General features: G+C 50.4%; 1 protein-coding gene across 1 annotated transcript in view; it reads left to right on the top strand.

The window, feature by feature from the left end:
• The window catches only part of LOC127396196 (zinc finger protein 850-like), a 183446-nt gene extending 166363 nt beyond the window's left edge, over positions 1 to 17083 (top strand). The window contains 1 exon segment of the mRNA XM_051643815.1: positions 16084 to 17083. Coding sequence (XP_051499775.1) covers positions 16084 to 16998 — 915 coding nt within the window. The 3' untranslated portion in view covers positions 16999 to 17083.
• The last annotated feature ends 2395 nt before the right edge of the window (positions 17084 to 19478 follow it).

The raw sequence follows: 19478 nt of genomic DNA, 5'->3' as shown, positions 1-19478 counted from the left end.
TGCCACTTGGATAATCCACTCTCAAGCAGCCTCACTTGAGCACAGTGGGACAGACCAACCTGAAGGGCTCATACACATCAACACTCTCCAGGTTTTAGCCAAGATGAAGCCCATTTTCTTTTTACTGATATTTTTCCTTCAGAGAACTCTCTTTTAAGCAGCCACTTGCTTAAGCCATTTAGACTCACACAAGTGTCTGGGACCAGATGGGCTACATCCAAGGGTGATGAAGGAGTTGGCAGATGGGATTTCCAGGCCACTTTCCATAATTTACCTGAGGTCCTGGCTAACTGGGGAGGTGCCGATGGGCTGGAGGGTAGCAAACCTAACAGTCATCTACAAGAAAGGTAGAAAGGGGGATCGGGAAACTACAGGCATTTGGGGACATGTTTTGCACATTCCTGATGTCAACATTTGACCCAGATCCAACAACAATGCTCTCAATCCCCTCCCCCTCCCACACAGGTAGGGAAGGAGAGAGAGAAAAAGAGAGAGACTTGGCTGGATTGAAAACTAAATTACACAGCTTTGATTAAACACTAATGATATAAGAAAATACATACAATTATATGGAAATATGTTCAGATATGAGCAAAAGCCTCTTGCCTCCACCCACCCCCAGCAACTCCCACAGCATCTCCTGAGCTGGAACAGTCCCGAGAAATCCCAAAGGGCTGCTGGAGAAAGCAAAGAGTGATGAGGGTCAGGAGAGCTGGAGCCTGGGGGTCCACGGTGAGGGAGGGATGGAGTCCTCCCCGGATGCCGGCCATGGGTGGAGGAGAAGGGGAGAAGAAGCAGGAAGGAAGTTGTCTTCTGGGATCTCTGTGCTTCCCCTGAGCTCACGTAGCTCTATGGAATGGAAGATCTCTGGCCAGTTTTGCTGTCTGTCTAACTCAGCCTCCTCCGGGGGGTCAGAGATCTCCCTGTAGTGTCTGAGCCAGCAGAGTAAAGATGTGACCTTGAAGACCCGGCAGTAAGAAAAACATTCTTCTCTTATCAGCTTTACTTGGAAGGATCTGTGACTAGTTAAAAAAAAACTTGCTGAAGGGAAAAAAAAAAATCAGTAAAAGGAAAATTGGCTTCATCCTGGCTCAACCAGGACATTCCACCCCTTATTCCATGCCATATATTACATATAGGCTCTATATTTTACCAGCTGTCAAATTAAGGATTCTCCCCCAGAGTCAGGTTACCTTCAGGTACACATTGTCCTTCTCCATCCTCCATCATCACACACCAGGTATGTCCCGGTCCCTGAGCAAAAGCAACACCCCAGACACGTTTCCCTTTGCCTGAAGCAGGATAGACCCAGACACTTTTACCCAGCAGGTTTCTTTCACACCCCACAGGGATTTTATCCCCATCTGCAGGGTGTAAAAGGTCTGACTGAGCAGGACCAGCCCGACTGATGGATCCCCTGGTATTAACTAACCAGGTGGTCTTTGCCAAATTTTTGTCCCAGTTCTTGAAAGTTCCTCCACCCGTTGTCTTCAGGGTAGCTTTCCACAAGCCATTGTACCTTTCAACTTTCCCTGAGGCTTGTGCATAGTCCAGGATGTGGTAGATCCACTCAATACCAGGCTCTTTAGCCCAGTCAGTGACAAGAGTTTTTTTAAAAATAAGTCCCATTGTCTGACTTAATTCTTCTGGAGTATCATGTCTCCACAAGATTTGCTTCTCAAGGCCCTGGATGGTATTCCTAGATGTGGCACGAGGCACAGGAGATTTTTCCAACCATCCTGTACATGTTTCCACCATTGTAATCACACACCACTTGCCCTGGCAGCTCTGAGGCAGTGTGACAGAGTCAATTGGCCAGGCCTCCCCAAACCTGTACTGTGACCCCCTCCCCTCATACCACAAAGGTTCCAACCATTTCACCTGCTTAATTGCAGCACATGTCTCACAGTCGTGGATCACCTGCACAATAGTGTCCATGGTGAAGTCCACCCCTCAGTCACGAGCCCATCTGTGTGTTGCATCTCTGCCCTGATGACCTGAAGTGTCATGGGCCCATCGAGCCAAAAGAGCTCACCCTCATGTTCCCAGTCTAAGTCCATTTGGAACACTTGAGCAGCCTCACCTGCTCGTTGGTTGTGTCCATGTTCCTCAGTGGCTCGACTCAGAGGCACGTGTGCATCTCCATGACGCACTTTCAGCACCAGTTTCTCTATCCCAGCTGCAGTGTCCTTCCACAGCTCAGCAACCCAACCAGGTTGACCTTTTCACTCCAGTTGTTCTGCTGCCCCTGCTTTAGCCAACCCCACAAGGCATTTGCTGCCATCCACCAGTCAGTGCAGAGATAGAGTCCTGGCCACCCCTCTGACTCAGCAATGTCCAAAGCCTGCTGGATGGCTTTGACCTCTGCAAACTGACTCCATTCACCTTCTCCTTCAGCTGCTTGTGTAACTGGTCGTGCAGGACTCCACAGGGCAGCTTTCCACTGCCGGCGGGTCCCTACAAGACGACAGGAGCCGTGGCTGAAAAGAGCAAATTGCTTCTCAGTCTCTGGTAGATGATCAGATGGTGGAGCTTCTTGAGCCCGTCTCACCACTTCTTGTGGTGACATTTCAAAGTGTGTGCCTTCTGGCCACTCTGGAATTGCTTCTATGATACGTGGATGATTAAATCTTCCTGTTGGAGCTCGCTGGGTGCTTAAGGCAGTCCGTTTCCTCCTAGTCACACGGGTGGCATGATGGGCAGGAGAAAGGTGACTCTGGCACACGAAGCTCAGCACTGGGAATCTGGGTGCCAGGAGGAGCTTCAGTGCCCATCACTTCTGAAGGGGGTCTAACTCCTTCATATGCTGTAAGTATCTCCTTCTCAGCTGTTGTGCAGTTGGCCTCAGAAGCTCTGTGGCTCCGGCTCCAGAATCCCAAGGGTCGATCTCGAATCTCCCCTGGTGCTTTCTGCCAGAGGCTCCAGTTGCGACCCTTGTGTCCGGCTGTGGTGTAGAGCACATTCTTGATGTCTGGCCCTGTGAGAACTGGTCCAAAGGTCATTGCCTGCACCATCTCCTTTTTGATCTGCTCAAAAGCTTTCTGTTGCTCAGGGCCACATTTAAAGTCATTTTTCTTATGGGTCACCTCACAGAGAGGTTTCACAATTTCACTGTAACATGGAAAATGCATTATCCAGAAACCAACAGCCCATTAAAAGGTTTGAGTGTCCATTTTGGTAGATGGTGGGGCTGTAGCTGTAGTTTTGTTCATCACATCCATTGGGATCTGGCGATGCCCATCTTGCCACCTGATTCCCAGGAACTGGATCTCTCGTGAAGGCCCCTTGACCTGGCTTCTTTTTACAGCAAACCAGCATCCAGAATGATTTGGATGAGCTTTTTACCTTTCTCAAAGAGTTCTTCTGGCGTGTCACCCCACACAATGATGTCATCAATGTACTGCAGGTGTTCTGGAGCTCCACTCTTCTCCAGTGCAGTCTGGATCAATCCATGGTGACTGGTTGAGCTGTGTTTCCACCCCTGGGGCAGTCGATTCCAGGTTTACTGGACTCCCCTCCAGGTGAAAGCAAGAATTGTGGCCTGCACTCTGGTGCTGGAGGAACAGAGTAAAGGCATGAGCAATGTCCACCAGTGGCAACACCACCTGGCTGCTTTTGACTCCAGCTCAGACTGAAGTTCTAGCATGTCTGGCACAGCAGGACTGAGTGGTGGTGTCACCTCATTCAGGCCACGATAGTCCACTCTCAGCCTCCACTGGCCATCAGGCTTTTGCACTGGCCAGAAAGGACTGTTGAATGGTGAGTCCTGCTGATCACTCCCTGGCTCTTTAACAGCCAGATCAGCTTATGAATGGAGATCACAGAATCTGTTGGTGCAATATTGGTATCTATGCACCACTGAAGTGGCAATTGGCACCTGTTGGTCTTCAACCTTCAGCAGCCCCACTAGAGAAGGGTCATCTGAAAGGCCAGGCAAAGTACACAGCTGTTCAGTGTCCTCAGTCTCTACAGCTGCTCTACCAAAGGCCCACCGGTGCCTTTTTGGGTCACGGAACTGTCCTTTCCTGAGATAGTCTATGCCAAGGATGCACGGAGCAGCTGGGCCAGTCACTCCAGGGTGCATTTGCCACTCCTTAGCAGTGACGCTCACATCGGCCTCCACAACAGTCAGTTGTTGAGATCCTTCTGTCACTGCAGAGATAGTGACGGAGTCTGTCCCTTTATGATTTGATGGCATTAGTGTGCACTGTGCACCGGTGTCCACCAGGGCTTTGTACCTTTGTGGTCCTAATGTGCCAGGCCACCGAATCCACACAGTCCAGTAAACTCAGTTGCCCCTCTCCTCCTCCTGACTGGAGGCAGGGCATCTCTAAGGTGAAACATTAGAGTTTGATGCACCATCTTGGGTGATGACTGGTGCAGCCTTCTACTTGGAGGAACTATCTCCTGTCTTTGTTCTGTTTAGTAGCTCTTGCACATGTATCTGGAGAATATCAGTGGGTTTCCTGTCCTAGACTCTCATGTCCTCTTTAAAATAGTTTTGCAAGAGAGACCACAGGTGGTGTCACAGTGGGTCCTGTCTCTCTCGCTGCTGTCTCGTAGGACATCTCTTCTTAAAGTCTGCAAGACGTGACCAGTTGTCTCTAGATGAGGTGTGCAACTGATGGGAATGAGAGATTATGTCTCCATACTATTGTGCATTGAAAGCTATCTGGTGCACAGTTGGTCTTGTGTAATCATCAAAGCATCCCATGAAGGAGAATATCTGAGCATGTGCTGCTGGTACAGCCTGTGCAAACCTCTGGAACAGTTGTGTGTGTGTGAAACTGTTATTTTCTTCCCCACATCAGTCTAAACAAAATGCCTTTTAAGCCAGCGAAGGCCTCTCCTGATCAATCCCAGCTAAGGAACTAAACCAGACTTGCTTCTCAAGGACAACTGAACCCAAAACAACAGCTGTGGCCTGGGACAGAAAGGATGGGCGACAAGCCACCCTGTGCCCCTGGCAGTCACCGCCCTAACGTGGGGCTGATGGACGCTCGTTGGCTCTGGGCAGTGACACTGACTGGACAGGTGGGTCAGGGGGTATCAAAGGGGCGAGGGCAGCAGGTGGGCCCTTCCCTCCTCCCTGAGGCCCGTTCGGACGCTTTCTGCCTGGGACACCCCCCTGCTGCGGACACTGGTGCTGGGACCCTGCCTGCCTGCCTGCCCCGGGTCCAGCCTGAGCCTCAGCGCCGAGCGTGCCGGGGTCCCGAGCCCTGGGGTCGGGGCTGGAGCCCCCTCCCCGTGTTGCTGCCACTGGAGGGGAAACCAGCGGCCGCTGCACCCGCTGCCGAGAGGCTGCCCCTCCGACACCACGGACCTGCCGTCCTGCCTTCCGGCCACCGACCGACGCTGGACAAGTCGCCGGAGGGGAACATCATCTCACACACACACACACACACACACACACACACACACACACACTCTCCTTTCCTCATACTCGCACACACAGCGCGACCTCATAAGAAGGACTGACTTCGGGTTTCCTCCCTCCTTCCCTCCTCCCTTTGGTCTTTAACCCTCTCCCTTAAAAGCACCTTTGCATCGCCTCCCTAAAGGACACTTGCTCACTACACACATATTGATATCCCTGGTAGCCATTCACATTTGCATTGTCCCTAAACATCATCCCTCGGTTTGTGTTAACCCTTAATAAACCGATCAGTTTGTGCAGCAAACCTCGGCTTCAGAGGCAATTTCTGAGCGTGGTGGGGTGGGGGTGCTTTCTAACTCCTCCCCTGAAATACGGCCCCGCGGTGGCCGTTCCTCCATGAGAGGCAGCGCCGCGTGTGACCCTCGGGCTCATTCACAAACCCCTCCACATCGGGAGGGGGAGTTGCAAAAGTATCCTGACAGCCGGGAGCCCCCGGTACCGGCTTGCGACACTGTGTCACACTGAACATCATCAGGATTTGTCAGTCCATCCTTATCATAGATCACCTCTTGCACAGCTATCTCTCTCAAGTATGTGATGGCTTTCTCAAGAGTGAGTGTTCTGCTTCAGCACCATTCGATGTCTCCCTTGTGGGGGTCTCTCTCTCTCACAGCTGAAAGAAGTCGGTCCCACAGGGAGGTAGTTCCCATCTTACTACTAAGTGCTCTGTCAATACCAGCATCTCTGGCCAGGGATCCCAACTGCTTGGCTTCTCTCCCATCCACATTGTAGGTTTCAGCCCCACTATCAAAGCATCGGAGCAACCAAGGAAGAATTCTCTGACCATCAGTGCGGGTGAAGTCCTTTCTCATGAGGCACAGTTCTTTCATAGAGAAAGGCTGGACAAGATCATTGTTGTCATCTGACTGAGGAGGGCCTGCTGTTCTATCTGCTTGAGCGCGGTCTGATTTGTTATCTGTTTGAGAGGTACCTGCTCCATCAACTGATTTAGAATTCTCTGCCTCCTTGGTTTCAGTCTCCATCGTTGCCCGAAGAAACTCTGCTTGTCTCAGACGGGAGTGTTTTGCGTTTTCTTTGCTCCTGGTCACAGGATGAACTAGCTTGGTTCAAAAGGGAGTGGACTTCATCTTTGTAGAAGCAGCTGTTTTTGTAGCAGTGCGAGGGGTGGTGGTGGCAGCAGCAGTGGCAGCAGCATTGCCTGTGGGGGAGTGGCAGTGAGTGGAGCAACACCTCACCCTACGTATCCACAACACATTATAAACATTCAGCAGAAGCATCCCCACTGCAACAGTGCTATTCAGATCAAGATTTGGGAGATTCAGCTCAAAAGAAAATGGAGAGGTAATATTGAACCAGAAACTGCTGTTACCAACATGGACTGTGCTGTTCACTTTAGGAGTTGTACCTCTAGGATTTGTACTGTAACTGTACACATACAGTGCCCCCAGAAAGATCAGTATCATAACCCCTAGACTCACTAGGCTGATAATTATACAGTTGATGATGGCTACAGTTCTGTCAATAAACCATACAACAATCACAAGAGCAGCTCCACAGAGCAGAACGCTCTCGGCCGCACACCACATGGACAGTTGCAGGTTTGGAAAAAGATCCAGTAGATTCATTGCAGAAAGTGTCTGTTCAGTTTTCAACCCATCAGGAAATTCAGCAGAGCTGTTGCCCATTGCTATCTGAGGGATTCCTCCCATCAGAGGTGGAATTTTGAACACTCCCAATTAGTGAAAATGCATAATCTGGGCTTAAAATCGAGCCACATGTTGGGCGCCAAAATTGTTGTCACCGTTTGAACCGGGTCCAACAACAATGCTCTCGATCCCTCCCCCTCCCACACAGGTAGGGAAGGAGAGAGAGGAAAAGAGAGAGACACTTGGCTGGATTTAAAAATTAAACTACATAGCTTTAATTAAACACTAATGAATGATGTAAGAAAATATATACAATTATATACAAATATGTTCAGGTATCTGCAAAAGCCTCTCACCTCCCCCCACCCCAGCAGCTCCCACAGCATCTCCTGAACTGGAACAGTCCCAAAAAATCCCAAACGGCTGCTGGAGAAAGCAGAGAGTGATGAGGGTCAGGAGAGCTGGAGCCTGGGGGTTGACAGTGATGGATGGACGGAGCCCTCCCTGAACGACGGCCATGGATGGAGGAGAAGGGAAGAAGGAGCATGAAGGAAATTGTCTTCTGTGATCTCTGACCTTCCTCTGAGCACATGTAGATATATGGAATGGAAGATCTCTGGCCAATTTTGCTCTCTCTAATTCAGCCTTCCCCGGGGGGGTCATAGATCTCCCCGTAGTGTCTGAGCCAGCAGAGTGAAGATGTGACCTTGAAGCTTCAGCAGTTAGAGAAACATTCCTCTCTTATCAGCTTTATCTGGAAGGCTCTGTGGCTGGTTAAAAGAAAGCTTAATGAAGGAAAATAAAAATCAGTAAAAGGAAAATTAATTTCATCCTGGTTTAAACCAGGACAGTTGTAGAATGGTGTTAAGTGGCCTGAGACTGACACTGTGGAATGTAATGCATTGCTACAGTTCATGTAGGAAGGAAAGCGGGATGAGGTCAGATATGCAGATATGTCTTTCACTCTGAGGAACCATCTGGAATGGCAAAGGGACTGTGATTTCAGTTGGACATTAGAAATGGTGTTGGCATTAGAAAAGGAGTGATTGAAGGGAGGAGGCAAGTTGAAAAGCTGTCATTTGGCATGTAGTGTAGGTCAGAGGTGCACTAAGTCGAGAGAGGAATTGGATGATGTGGAGAACTGGCCTCCAAAAGTGGTGTATCGAGGGTGTACAGAATGGATATCATGTTGGGAGATGAAGGATTGGAAGGTAAACAATGTCTCAGTATGGGAAACTGATAAATGGAAAAGAATACTTGAAATAGCCCGAGCCAGTCCTCACTTTTCTGTAGGGTGGGTTCCATCCCACCAGGCTAACATCAAAAGTGAGGCAGCAAAATGGAACAGTGGGTTAGATGAGCTCTCCAGAATAAACGTGATTGAAGTAAGGGAAGCATTAATGCAAGAGGAAGGAAAGGAGCAGGGAAGATTGCTTGAATGGCTTGGTTGCAAAAGGGGTCACTCAGGCCTGTATAAAGAAGCCCAGGCAGGGGCTGGCCTGTTAGCAAAGCAATGTGCAAAACTCCTGTATCCACATGCAAACACCCCCCCACTAAAGAGAATCTGCATAGAAGGGGTAATAAACAATTGTGGGAGACTTGGCAAATTGATTCTATTGGTCTCTTTAGCAAGTCAAAAGAAAAATGCTATGTCCTTGTAGCTGTGGAGGTAATCTCAGGTTTAACACATGCAGAATCCTGTTCAAAAGCTACCGGGAACAACGCTGTCCATGTCTTAGGAAAACATTTGTCATATTACCTAAGCCACGAAGAATTCAAGGGATCTCACTGCACCGCACACACTGTCCAGCAGTGGGCCCAGAGTGAAGGTGTTAAATGGACTCTCCACACTCCCTCCTACCCGCAGCCTGACGGGACTGTGGGAAGAACCAACGGGTTCATTAAGAGCAGTTTAAAACCCCAACATCCCGGTGGGATGAAAGGCTGAATAAAGCCTTAACGATTGTAAACAATCGCTGGGGAGTGAATGGGTGCACCAAATGCGTTCTACTCCACCCACCCCCGAACCTGGTTGCTAACAAGCCCGGGGTGAAAGATTCAGAAACTTCAATCAACAAGGAAGTCACACTCAACCCAGCACAAACTGTTTTAGTGAATTTACCCAATATCGGTAAAATTAACTTCATATTAAACGTGCCTATCAAGCAAAATAGAGAAAGCACTTGACAAGGAAGGAAAACAACACAAAATTAGCACTAACTGGACTGTTTCTGCTAATTAACATAATGACTAATGATACAGACCTGCCTAAATTTAGAGATCCACCTGTCAACTGAAGAAAGCCACTCTGGAGCTTAACCCTTTCCTCACCTGAATCTTGGAAAAGGATCTACTGGGGAATGAACTGCAGTGAATGTAAGTAGCTATCACTTTGGAATTCCTTGGGTTGGATCTGTTCTTCATGTATTGTAAATAATAGATATCATGTAGTTACACTGGTAACACTCTGGAACTCTGAGAAACGGTGTTTATCACAGACCACTCAAAAGAGGACTGCCCACCCCCCGGAGAGGGATCTAGTCATACTGTGTATCAGGAACTGGTCATTCCTCAGCACAGAACAGTAACATCACGGTAGCACCAAACAGAAGAGTTCTCAGAGTGTTGATGCTGGCACAATGGATCCCAATTACAACACCCGACTTGGTGCAACCTACTGCTCATAAACTAAGACACGAGCCATGGCATAAGAACCACTTTATTAATTGGGAACAAAATATCAGCAACATTTTTGAATGTCAGGAGTTAATGGATATGTTGAGGTCAGCAAGTCTGGATATTTAACTTCTCGACTTCTCCCCAAACTCTGGAAGGGAACATGTCATATAGGAATCTGAATCAAAAATGGGAGTCTGCTAGAAATGAAACCAAGTTATTCAAATGATAAAAGACTTAGCAAAACAAATTGAAGAAGCTGCTTATGTTCCTGTCCAGACTTAGGAAGGGGTCAACTGGCCCAGTTGTTTTTGGGATTTGGTTTGTTGTTTTTGTGTTCTTTTCTAGGAGGAGTTGGGGATCGGTTTTATTTAAGTGTTGGAATTATTTTCTTAACTTTTATTATATCATGTATTATGTCCAGATGTCATCTCATGTCAAACAGGAGAGTGGTGAGATCTTTGGAAAAGGGGATAAAAGCAGAATAGACGTTTAAGGTGCTTTTTGAGATAACGTTTGTCCATGTTCTTGAATGCACTGGTTAATGTTCATGCAAAGTATTTAAAGTGTTATGTCTCTTTTTTCATGGATACATGCTTGAAACTTTTCACGTAGCTAAGTGTTCTATGATACATAATTGCAATTTTTGCAAGCAACTTTCAAACAGAGAGAAGAACGCAAAGAAGTTATTATGGATCAACTCAGTGAGAGCCACGGGGGGAAGGCTGGAGAAGTGGCCTCCAAAAGTCTGTCTCTCACTGAAATTGACTGTAATAGAGAGAGGTAACAGAAAAAAGAAGATACAACTAAAGGAGAAACGATGGCAAGACTGCAGGGTGGGGGCCACGGCTGGGACTTCATCACGAGCTGCACGTAGACCTGGGAGCTGCAGCCTAAGACTGCAAAGCAAGGAACGCGAGGCCGATAATGATCCAGCGCCCAGTGCCCGCTGGTCCTGGGATAAGGGAGAGAGAAGAAAAGGAGACAAAAGAGAGAGGAGAAGGAAAACCAAAGAAAGGGAACCAAGCTGAAAGCTGCCCTCGCTGAGACCACCCCAGGCTGTGACTTTGCCACCAGACCCGAGTCCAGGGAGGAAAACAGCTCTTCAGGCTCCTCGCCTCTCCAGCGCTCCTGAGATCATGGGAAGAAAGCTCTTCAGGGCGATAGCGCTGAGTGGCCCTGCCACCCGTGCTGTGCCCAGAGTCCAGAAGGAGCAGTCCCCTGTGTGCCCAGGCACACTGTAGCTGGGCTGCCAGCCAGAGGCATCAGAAGGACGAAGGAAGCAGCTGCTGCAGCCTCGCAGCCCCTGCTGTCCCTGCAGCTGCTGGCACCTACGCTGGATCTGCCACTGTTGCCACAACTCGCCTCAAGCCCCTGAGTCCCTGTGGACGTGAGCACAACATCACCATTCAGACCTTTCACCTCTAACACTTTCTCCCGTCAGGTGTGTCATTGGCCCCTCACTTGCACTCACTTTCCTTGACCCGCAAGGGAAAGGCTCGGGCTCGTGACCACCCTCTCTGTTATTGCTCTCATACACACATATTCCCTGGGGTATTTACGACATCTCTTCCCACTCTCTGCTGCTCTTTTTGATATTTTAGTAGAAGTTAAAACTTGCCCGTGTGTGTGTGTTTGTGCTTCCAAGAGGAGCTTATCGATTGGTTATATACCCGGTGGAAGCAAACAGGCTCCCAGCCAGGGATGGACCCACTGAAATCATTCAAAGGCTATCCTGACTATATGGGTGTCAGAAAAACCCTCACAAACAAACAAACAGGGTGATTGTGCCCTGAGATAAGGTAGTTTTGACCAAAAACCGGGTTCTAAGCACAACAGATGAAAGCTTGGAAGATTTCGTACCCCCACCGCCATTACCTGCACCATTGTCAGAAGGGTTTGAAAACCCCCCTAAGGGAGATGATGGTCCTAGAAAAAAAAAAAAAAAGAAAAAAAAAAAAAGAATGATGATTCCTCCTCAATGGAGAAATGTTCTCCTGTCACTGCCAGACCTTGGAGCAAACAACTGGCAGGTCCAGTAACTTCAGCACCGCTCGGACAGAAGTGACAGTTGAGGGGCCAGCGAGATTAAAGGTCCCTTTTAGCATGAGCTAAAACAAGGACCCTGATTGGAGTGACATCGATTTCATGCTGGATGCTTTAACCGAAACAGAAAAAGACTTGGTCATAAAAACTGGTTGTACTCAAGTCCAGGCTCAAATATCAGCAGGAACACTCACTGCAGAGGCAGATCAACCTGTGCCCCTGACTGAGATCTGAATGATGTGATAGAGTCTCAAACATTATATCCAGAATGGATAAAATTTGGACTAGAAGATGCAATCTCTAAGGCTTTACACAAGCATTGAAATATAAACTGGGAAAACAAGTTGGAATTCATCGATTTTTGTACACACTGGGATCTCCTAAATCATTTTTGGGAAGGGACTTGCTGGAACTAATGGAAGCCAAGATTGTTGTGGAAAAAGGAAAAGCTACCATAGAAGTTGATGAAGAAAATTTAATTCATGTTTGGAGTCCAGCATTGATCCAGAATGAAGCGAGCCTGAAGTTCCTCAGGAATTCATGGACCAGGTGTATCCAGGGGGTTGGGATACAGAAATACCTGGAAGGGCAAAGAATGCCTCCCCAGTAGTAGTAGAACTGAAACCAAATGTGAGCCTGGGGAAAATTCAGCAATATCTTTTCAAATCGGAGGATAGAGAAGAAGGTAAAACCACAATCGACAAGTTTTTAAGCAATGCACTTCTGGTGGTGTCACGAGCCGATGCCAGGGGTGGATCAGCTCTCAGGTGCTGCCGCGACTTCCCGCCCCCAGTTTGGAGGGGTTGTTGAATGAGCCCGAGGGTCACACGTGGCGTTCGCCCCTCACAGAGGAAGGGCCGCTGCGGAACCGTGTTTTAGAGCAGCAGTGAGAATGCACCCCCAGCATTCCCACAAAGTGCTGCTGACACCAATGTGTAGTTGTCCTGGTTTGAGCCAGGATGAAGCCAGTTTTTCTTTTGCTGATTCCTTTTTTTTCTTTTCAGTGAGCTTTCTTCAACTAGCAACTGCGTGTTCTGCTCGGTTGATAAGACTCTGGAATGTTTTTATAATTGCTGGGCCCTCAAGGTCGTGCCTTTGCTCTGCCGGCTCAGACACTGCGGGGGGATCTGTGGCCCCCCCGTGGGAGGCTGGGTTAGACAAACTGCAAAACTGGCCAGAGATATTCCATCCCATATATCTACGTAGGCTCAGGGGAAGGTCAGAGATGACAGAAGAAAACTTCCTTCCTTCCTGCGTTGCTCTCTCGCTGCTTCGCTTTGCCTCTCTGTCTGCCTTCCTTCTTCTCTCTCTCTCTCTCTCTTCTGTTTGTGGTCGGTGTCTGGGAAAACACCATCTGCCCATCATCATCGACCCATTGACCTCAAGCCCTCCTGACCCTCGTAACTCTCTGTCTTTCTCCAGCAGCAGCTCCGGGATTCCTCGAAATTGTCTCTTCTGAGGGGAGTGCTGGGGGAGTTGCTGGGGGTGGGGGGAGGCAAGAGGCTTCTACCCACACCTTTGTGTATATATATATATATACACACACTCTCATATCACACATTAGTATTCTAATTAAAGCTGCACGGTTCAGTTTTCAATCTAGTCAAGTCCCTCTCTCTTTTTTTTCCTCTCTCTCCTTCCCTACCTGGGTGGGAGGGGGAGGGGATTGAGAGCACTGTTGTCAAACTGAGTCAAACGGTGACAGTAGTTTACGAACTAACCGGTTTGTTAAGGGTTAACACAAACTGTGGGATGAGGTTTAGGGAAAATGTAAAACTGGCAAATGGCTCCCAGGGCTAGATCAGGGAAGTCATGTGTCCTTCGGGGAGGGGATGCAAAAAGTGCTGTGTCCTTAAGGCGTTGTCTCCGAGAGAGGGTTGTGGATCAAAGGAGAGGGAGGGGGGAGTTGAGCCCGGCAGGACAGTTGGAGTGTGTGTGTGTCTTTACCCTTGCGTGGCGTGTGGCTCCTGGGATGCAGCTTCTTTTCCAGCTGGGAGGGCTCGGCAGGTCCAGGCCCGCCCGGGGGGTCATAGACACGACTCTGCCCCTCCCGGTTGTGCCTGAGGACACAGGGCAAAGACGTGACCTTGGAATCTCTAACATAAACATCGCATTATTATCAGCCCCTGGCTGGAACACTCGCTGCTGCTGAAAGAGCTGACTGAAGGAAAAACCATCAGGAAAAGGAAAATTGGCTTCACGCTGGCTGAAACCAGGAGAGAGAGGGGCGGGGATAGCTTGGAGATCTAAGCTTCCTGAGGCTGGATCAGCGGCACCGAGGTGGGACGTGTCCCCTCCCCCCATGACACAAACCTGATGTTCCTCCCATGACACAATCTTACCTGGAATTGAAACGCTTTTGTGTCAGTGCGCACTGATGTCCGGACATGAACACACATGTGCACACACACACACACACACACGTGTAACAACCCCCCAGCTCCCCCAAACTTCCCACCCCTGCCCCGGACACCCCAACCCCTCCCAGGCCCCGCCCCCCTCGGCCCCGCCCCTTCATTTCCTGCCCTTCCCACCATCGCGCTGCAGCTCCCGGCAGGTTTCGCTCCGCAGCCGGGACCCCCCAGTTGGTGCCCGAGAGAGCATCGCCCCCCGGGCTGGGCTGTGCCCCCCCTGCAGGTACCGGGGGTGGGGAGTGAGGGGGGTTATCCCAATAGCCCCACACTTGGTGCGAGCTCCACAAAGAGAGGCGGGCGGGGAGGTTTGTGGTACGAGACGGGACCCCAACTCATCCCCGTGGTGTGGGGGCTGTGATTGTGTCCTGGTTTGGGCCTGACCCACCACAAGGAACCAGGCGGCTGCTCACTCACCCCCCCCTGCCCTCCCTCTGTGGGATGGGGAGGACAAGAACCAAGTAGAAGCCTCTGGGTCGAGACAAGGACAGGGAGGGTTCGCTCACCTATTATGGTCAGTGACTGAACTTGGGGAAAAAGTCAATTCGATTTATCACTAATCAAATGCAAGGAGGACAAAAAGCAGAGCTCAAACACTTCACCCCACCCCTCCCTGCTTCCCGGCCCCAAATTCCTTTGTTCCCCGTTTCTGTCCCTGCTCCCCCCAGCGGCACAGGGGGACAGGGAAGGGGCTTTCCGGCCAGTTGGTCACTCGCTGTTTTCAGCTGCTCCTTCCCCGTCCTGGGGAGGACTCCTCACAGCCTTTCCCTGCTCCAGCGCGGGGTCCCTGCCACGGGAGAGAGTCCTTCACCAACCCTCCAACACGAGTCCCTCCCTGTTCCCCCTCAGGAACAGACGCTGCAGCGTGGGCTGCCCACAGAGCCACGGGCTTCTTTGGGCTCCACGGGCTTCTCTGCAGCTCCACGGGGGCAGGTCCACATCTGTGCCACCGTGGCCCTTCACGGGCTGCAGGGGAAACTCTGCTCGGGCACCTGCTCCCCCTCCTTCCTCCCCGCCCTTGGTATCTCTGCTCCAGCGCTGCTCCCACCGCTGCTCTCATTGGTCTCCACAGAGTTCTCCACCTCCCCCTCTCCCCTGCTCTCAGGTTTCCCCTCCTTTCCTATCTCAGTGGCAGAGGCCCATCCATGGTCTCTGATGCCTCAGCCTTGGCCAGAGCTGTGGCTGCAGGTTTTGGAGCTGGGGGACCTCACCTGAGCCACCCCATGTCTCCCTCCCCCCAACACCCACACCAAACCAAACCAGCACATCATAGACATCTACCAGGTGTGTTCTCCCACAGGAGGACCCCTACATCAGTCCAGGAGTGGTCAGGTCTGCAATGGGAGGATGCCCAAATTACCTCAAGGAAGGTGGGTGCAATGGCAGGAGCCCAAGTCATCCCAGGAATGTCTGAGACCCCCAGCACTCCCCAGAGACCCTGCATCCAGTGTCCCCCCACCTCAGTGTTCTGCGGTGCCAGTGCAGTCCCTACAGCCCAGTTAGTGTGTATGTGGGGGTGTCCAATTGCATGGGTAACACCCCATCTCACCTTGCATCCCATTTTCTTCCAGAGGGTTTGATGTGACCCCTGCACCATTGAAAACCCTGGAAGTGCCCCGATGGAAGCCACAGCTTGAACCAAAATTCAGCTTTCTGGACCCATCCAGGTGCCCTGAGTGTGGGAGAGCTTTTGGTCATGGCTCAACCTTGGTGAAACATCATCCAGTCCATGTTGGAGACCTTGCTGTTGGTGAGGAAGCCAGGAAAGGGTCAGGATCCTACCAGCCCATCTCCAATCATCCACAGAGGCAAATGGCCCTATAGGTGTTCCCCTGTTGGAGTCACCTCGTGTCTGGTCCCACGGTGACACTCGTGTCCCGGTGCCATGTCCTACAACTGCCACCACTGTGGGAAAACTTTTAACAGGAGATCAACTTTGACGCGGCACGAGCTAATCCACACAGAGGAGAGACCCTTCAGGTGTCTGGAGTGTGGGAAGGGTTTTACTCAAAACTTCCAATTAGCCCGGCACCAGCGAATGCACAGAGGGGAGAAACCCTTCAGGTGCCTGGAGTGTGGGAAGAGTTACCTCCAGAAATACCGACTAAGCCGGCACCAGCTGAACCACACGGGTGAACGTCCCTACACGTGTCCTGACTGTGGGAAGAGCTTTGTCTCTAACACTTGGCTCATCAGCCATCGACGCATCCACACGGGAGAGAAACCCTACACGTGTCCCCAGTGCCAGAAGAGCTTCAGACATAGCTCTGGTTTGCGGCAACATCAACGGCTCCACACGGGTGACCGACCCTACACGTGTCTGGAGTGTGGGAAGAGCTTTGCTGACAAGTCCTCATTAAATAAACACCGCCAGACCCACACGGGGGAGAGACCCTACATGTGTCTGGAGTGTGGGAAGAGCTTCCGTAGCAGCAGCGCTTGGATGTGTCACCAACATGTGCACACTGGGGAAAAACCCTACGTGTGTCCCAAATGCAGGAAGAAGTTTACGAGCAGCTCAAACCTCAACCGTCACCTCCGGGTCCACACGGGTGAACATCCCTACGTGTGTCCTGACTGTGGGAAGAGTTTTGTCTGGAACACTTGGCTCATCAAGCATCAACGCATCCACACAGGAGAGAAACCCTACACGTGTCCCCAGTGCCAGAAGAGCTTCTGTGACCATTCCAGCTTGCAGAAACATCAACGGGTCCATACAGGTGAATGACCCTTTAGCTGCTCCCAGTGCGAGAAGGGGTTTTACCAGAGATGGGATCTCATCTGTCATGGCCAGATCCACCTCAGGGATCATCAAGAATGAAGGGGCATAGTCACAGTCACTGTATTTCCAAAATGAGATGAAAATAAATTTTTTATCATGGTGACACCATCCTCAAGGGACAAAGTGTACGTGGTGTGAGGGACCCCGGCTGTTTTTTGAAGGGGGGAAAGTACCCGTAGGGAGCAATTTCGGGTGAGTTAGTGATGGGATTTACAAGGAAAAGGGAGCAACAAGGTGGGACTGGGTCTTTTTGAGTTGAAAAATGCCTTTGTCTTCTCAGATGCTGTTTTGGGGAGATTTAGACCCAATAATTGTCCTCTGCTCTTCAGCATCCAACTGCGGTGGCTGAAAAACTTGGACACACTGAGAAGACTAACTTGAGGCTCGCTGCCATTTGAGGGTTGTTTTAGAGATGGGAAAACAAAACCTGAACTTGCTTTGTGTAAACTTTCTTGGCAGGAGCTGTGCAGAGGAGTGCGAGATGAGCAGTGCTCAGCTGGGCCTTGGGCCTTGGACCTGACAAGTAGGCAAGTTGGTGTTGGGTGGGGAGGACAGGCCTGAGTGGCAGGAAGGGATGCACCCTGTCCTTGTCTGCTTGTTCTCACCCCCAATCTTTATCATGGTGACAACATCCTCAAGAGACAAAGGGGATGTGGTGTGAGGGAGCCGGGGTGTTTTTTGAAGGGGAGAAATAATACCTATAGGGAGCATTTTCAGGTGAGTTAGTGATGGGATTCCCAAGGAAAAGGGAGTAACGAAGTGGGACTGGGTCTTTTTGAGGTCAAAAACGCCTTTGTCTTCTCGGATGCTGTTTTGGGGAGATTGAGACCCAAGAATTGTTCTCTGCTCTTCATTGTCCACCTATGGTGGTTGGAAAATTGGGACACACACCCCCCCCCGAACTAACTGGAGATTTGATACCATTTGGGGGTTGTTTTAGAGATGGGAAAACAGAATCTCGATTTGCTTTTTGTAAACTTTCTTGGCAGGAGCTGTGCAGAGGAGTGTGAGATGAGCAGTGCTCAGCTGGGCCTTGGGCCTTGGACCTGACAAGTAGGCAAGTTGGTGTTGGGTGGGGAGGACAGGCCTGAGTGGCAGGAAGGGATGCACCCTGTCCTTGTCTGCTTGTTCTCACACCCAGGTCCCTAACGGCTACAGGGTGGACTGAGCATGACTTGTGAAATGCAGCCAAGGAAACTACAGGCATTTGGGGGCACATTTTAAACATTCCTGATGTCACCGTTTGACCTGGGTCCGACAACAAAGGCTCTCAATCTCCCCCCCTCTGTGGGCAATGGTCCATCTTCTTTCCCCCCACATCAGACTAAACAAAATGCCTTTCAAGCCAGCAAAGCCAGAGTGGTGTCTTTTTACTGATTTAGCCAAGGACAGACTGGAACAGGCCCCTTGCTCTACCAGATAACTCCACAGCAAGAAAAACATCATAAGGGTTATGATAACTGGCAGAAAAATGGACAACAGGTTAAAGATGCTTCTGACAGAGGATGTACCTGGCCAGTGCTAACTGACTAATTTGAACAGTGGTACTTTCTAGAACAGTAATGTCTGATCTATAAAAGAGGGCAAGATCCGCAGGCCGGTGCTCTCTGCCTGACGGGGACAAGACTCTGCTGCAGCACCTGAACCTGCCTGGAACGCCAGCCCCACTGTCTGGAGGAGCCGAGAGGGAAGGGGGGGCTGCCCCCTTGACCACTGCCTGGAAAAGCGGAAAATGGGGGCACCTGTGCCCGCTCCCCGGGGACCCTGCCTGCCCAGCCTGAACCAAACCGGACCAAAGTAGGAGCTTGCCCAGCCTGCATTCCCCACCTGCTTCTGGACTAAAGCCGTGCTGCATCCCAGGAACCACACACACACACACACACACACACACACACACACACACACACACAAACTTTCCTGCCAGGCTCAACTCCTACCCTTTCACTCCATTGATTTTACACTCCTACTCGGAGTGTGGCTTTGATAAGACCGTAGCACCTTTGAGTCCCTTTTCCAATATACACCTAGACAACCTCTCCTGAACCTTGATCCCTTAGTTTGTGTTGACCCTTACTAAACCAATTAATTCGTAAACTAAACATTGGTCGCAGTAACAATTTGTGAGCGTGGTGGGAGGGTGTTCTGATCTACCCTCTAAGATACGGCCCCGCGGTGGCCGTTCCTCTGTGAGAGGCGAACGCCACGTGTGACCCTCGGGCTCATTCACAAACCCCTCCACACTGGGGGGGGAAGTCACGGAAACATCCTGGCAGCCGGGAGCCCCCTAATACCGGCCAGTGACACCCTCCCACCCAGGTAGGGAAGGAGAGAGAGAAAAAGAGAGAGACTTGGCTGGATTGAAAACTAAACTACACAGCTTTAATTAAACACTAATGGTATAAGAAAATATATACAATTATATACAGACATGTTCAGATATCTGCAAAAGCTTCTCATCTCCCCCCACCCCAGCAACTTCCTCAGCATCTCCTGAGCTGGAACAGTCCTGAAAAATCCCA

The sequence above is a fragment of the Apus apus genome, unplaced genomic scaffold (genome assembly GCF_020740795.1).
Source record: "Apus apus isolate bApuApu2 unplaced genomic scaffold, bApuApu2.pri.cur manual_scaffold_30_ctg1, whole genome shotgun sequence".
Taxonomy (NCBI): domain Eukaryota; kingdom Metazoa; phylum Chordata; class Aves; order Apodiformes; family Apodidae; genus Apus; species Apus apus.
The sequence above is the reverse complement of the archived record's forward strand: the minus strand, read 5'-3'. Positions and strand labels throughout refer to the sequence as shown.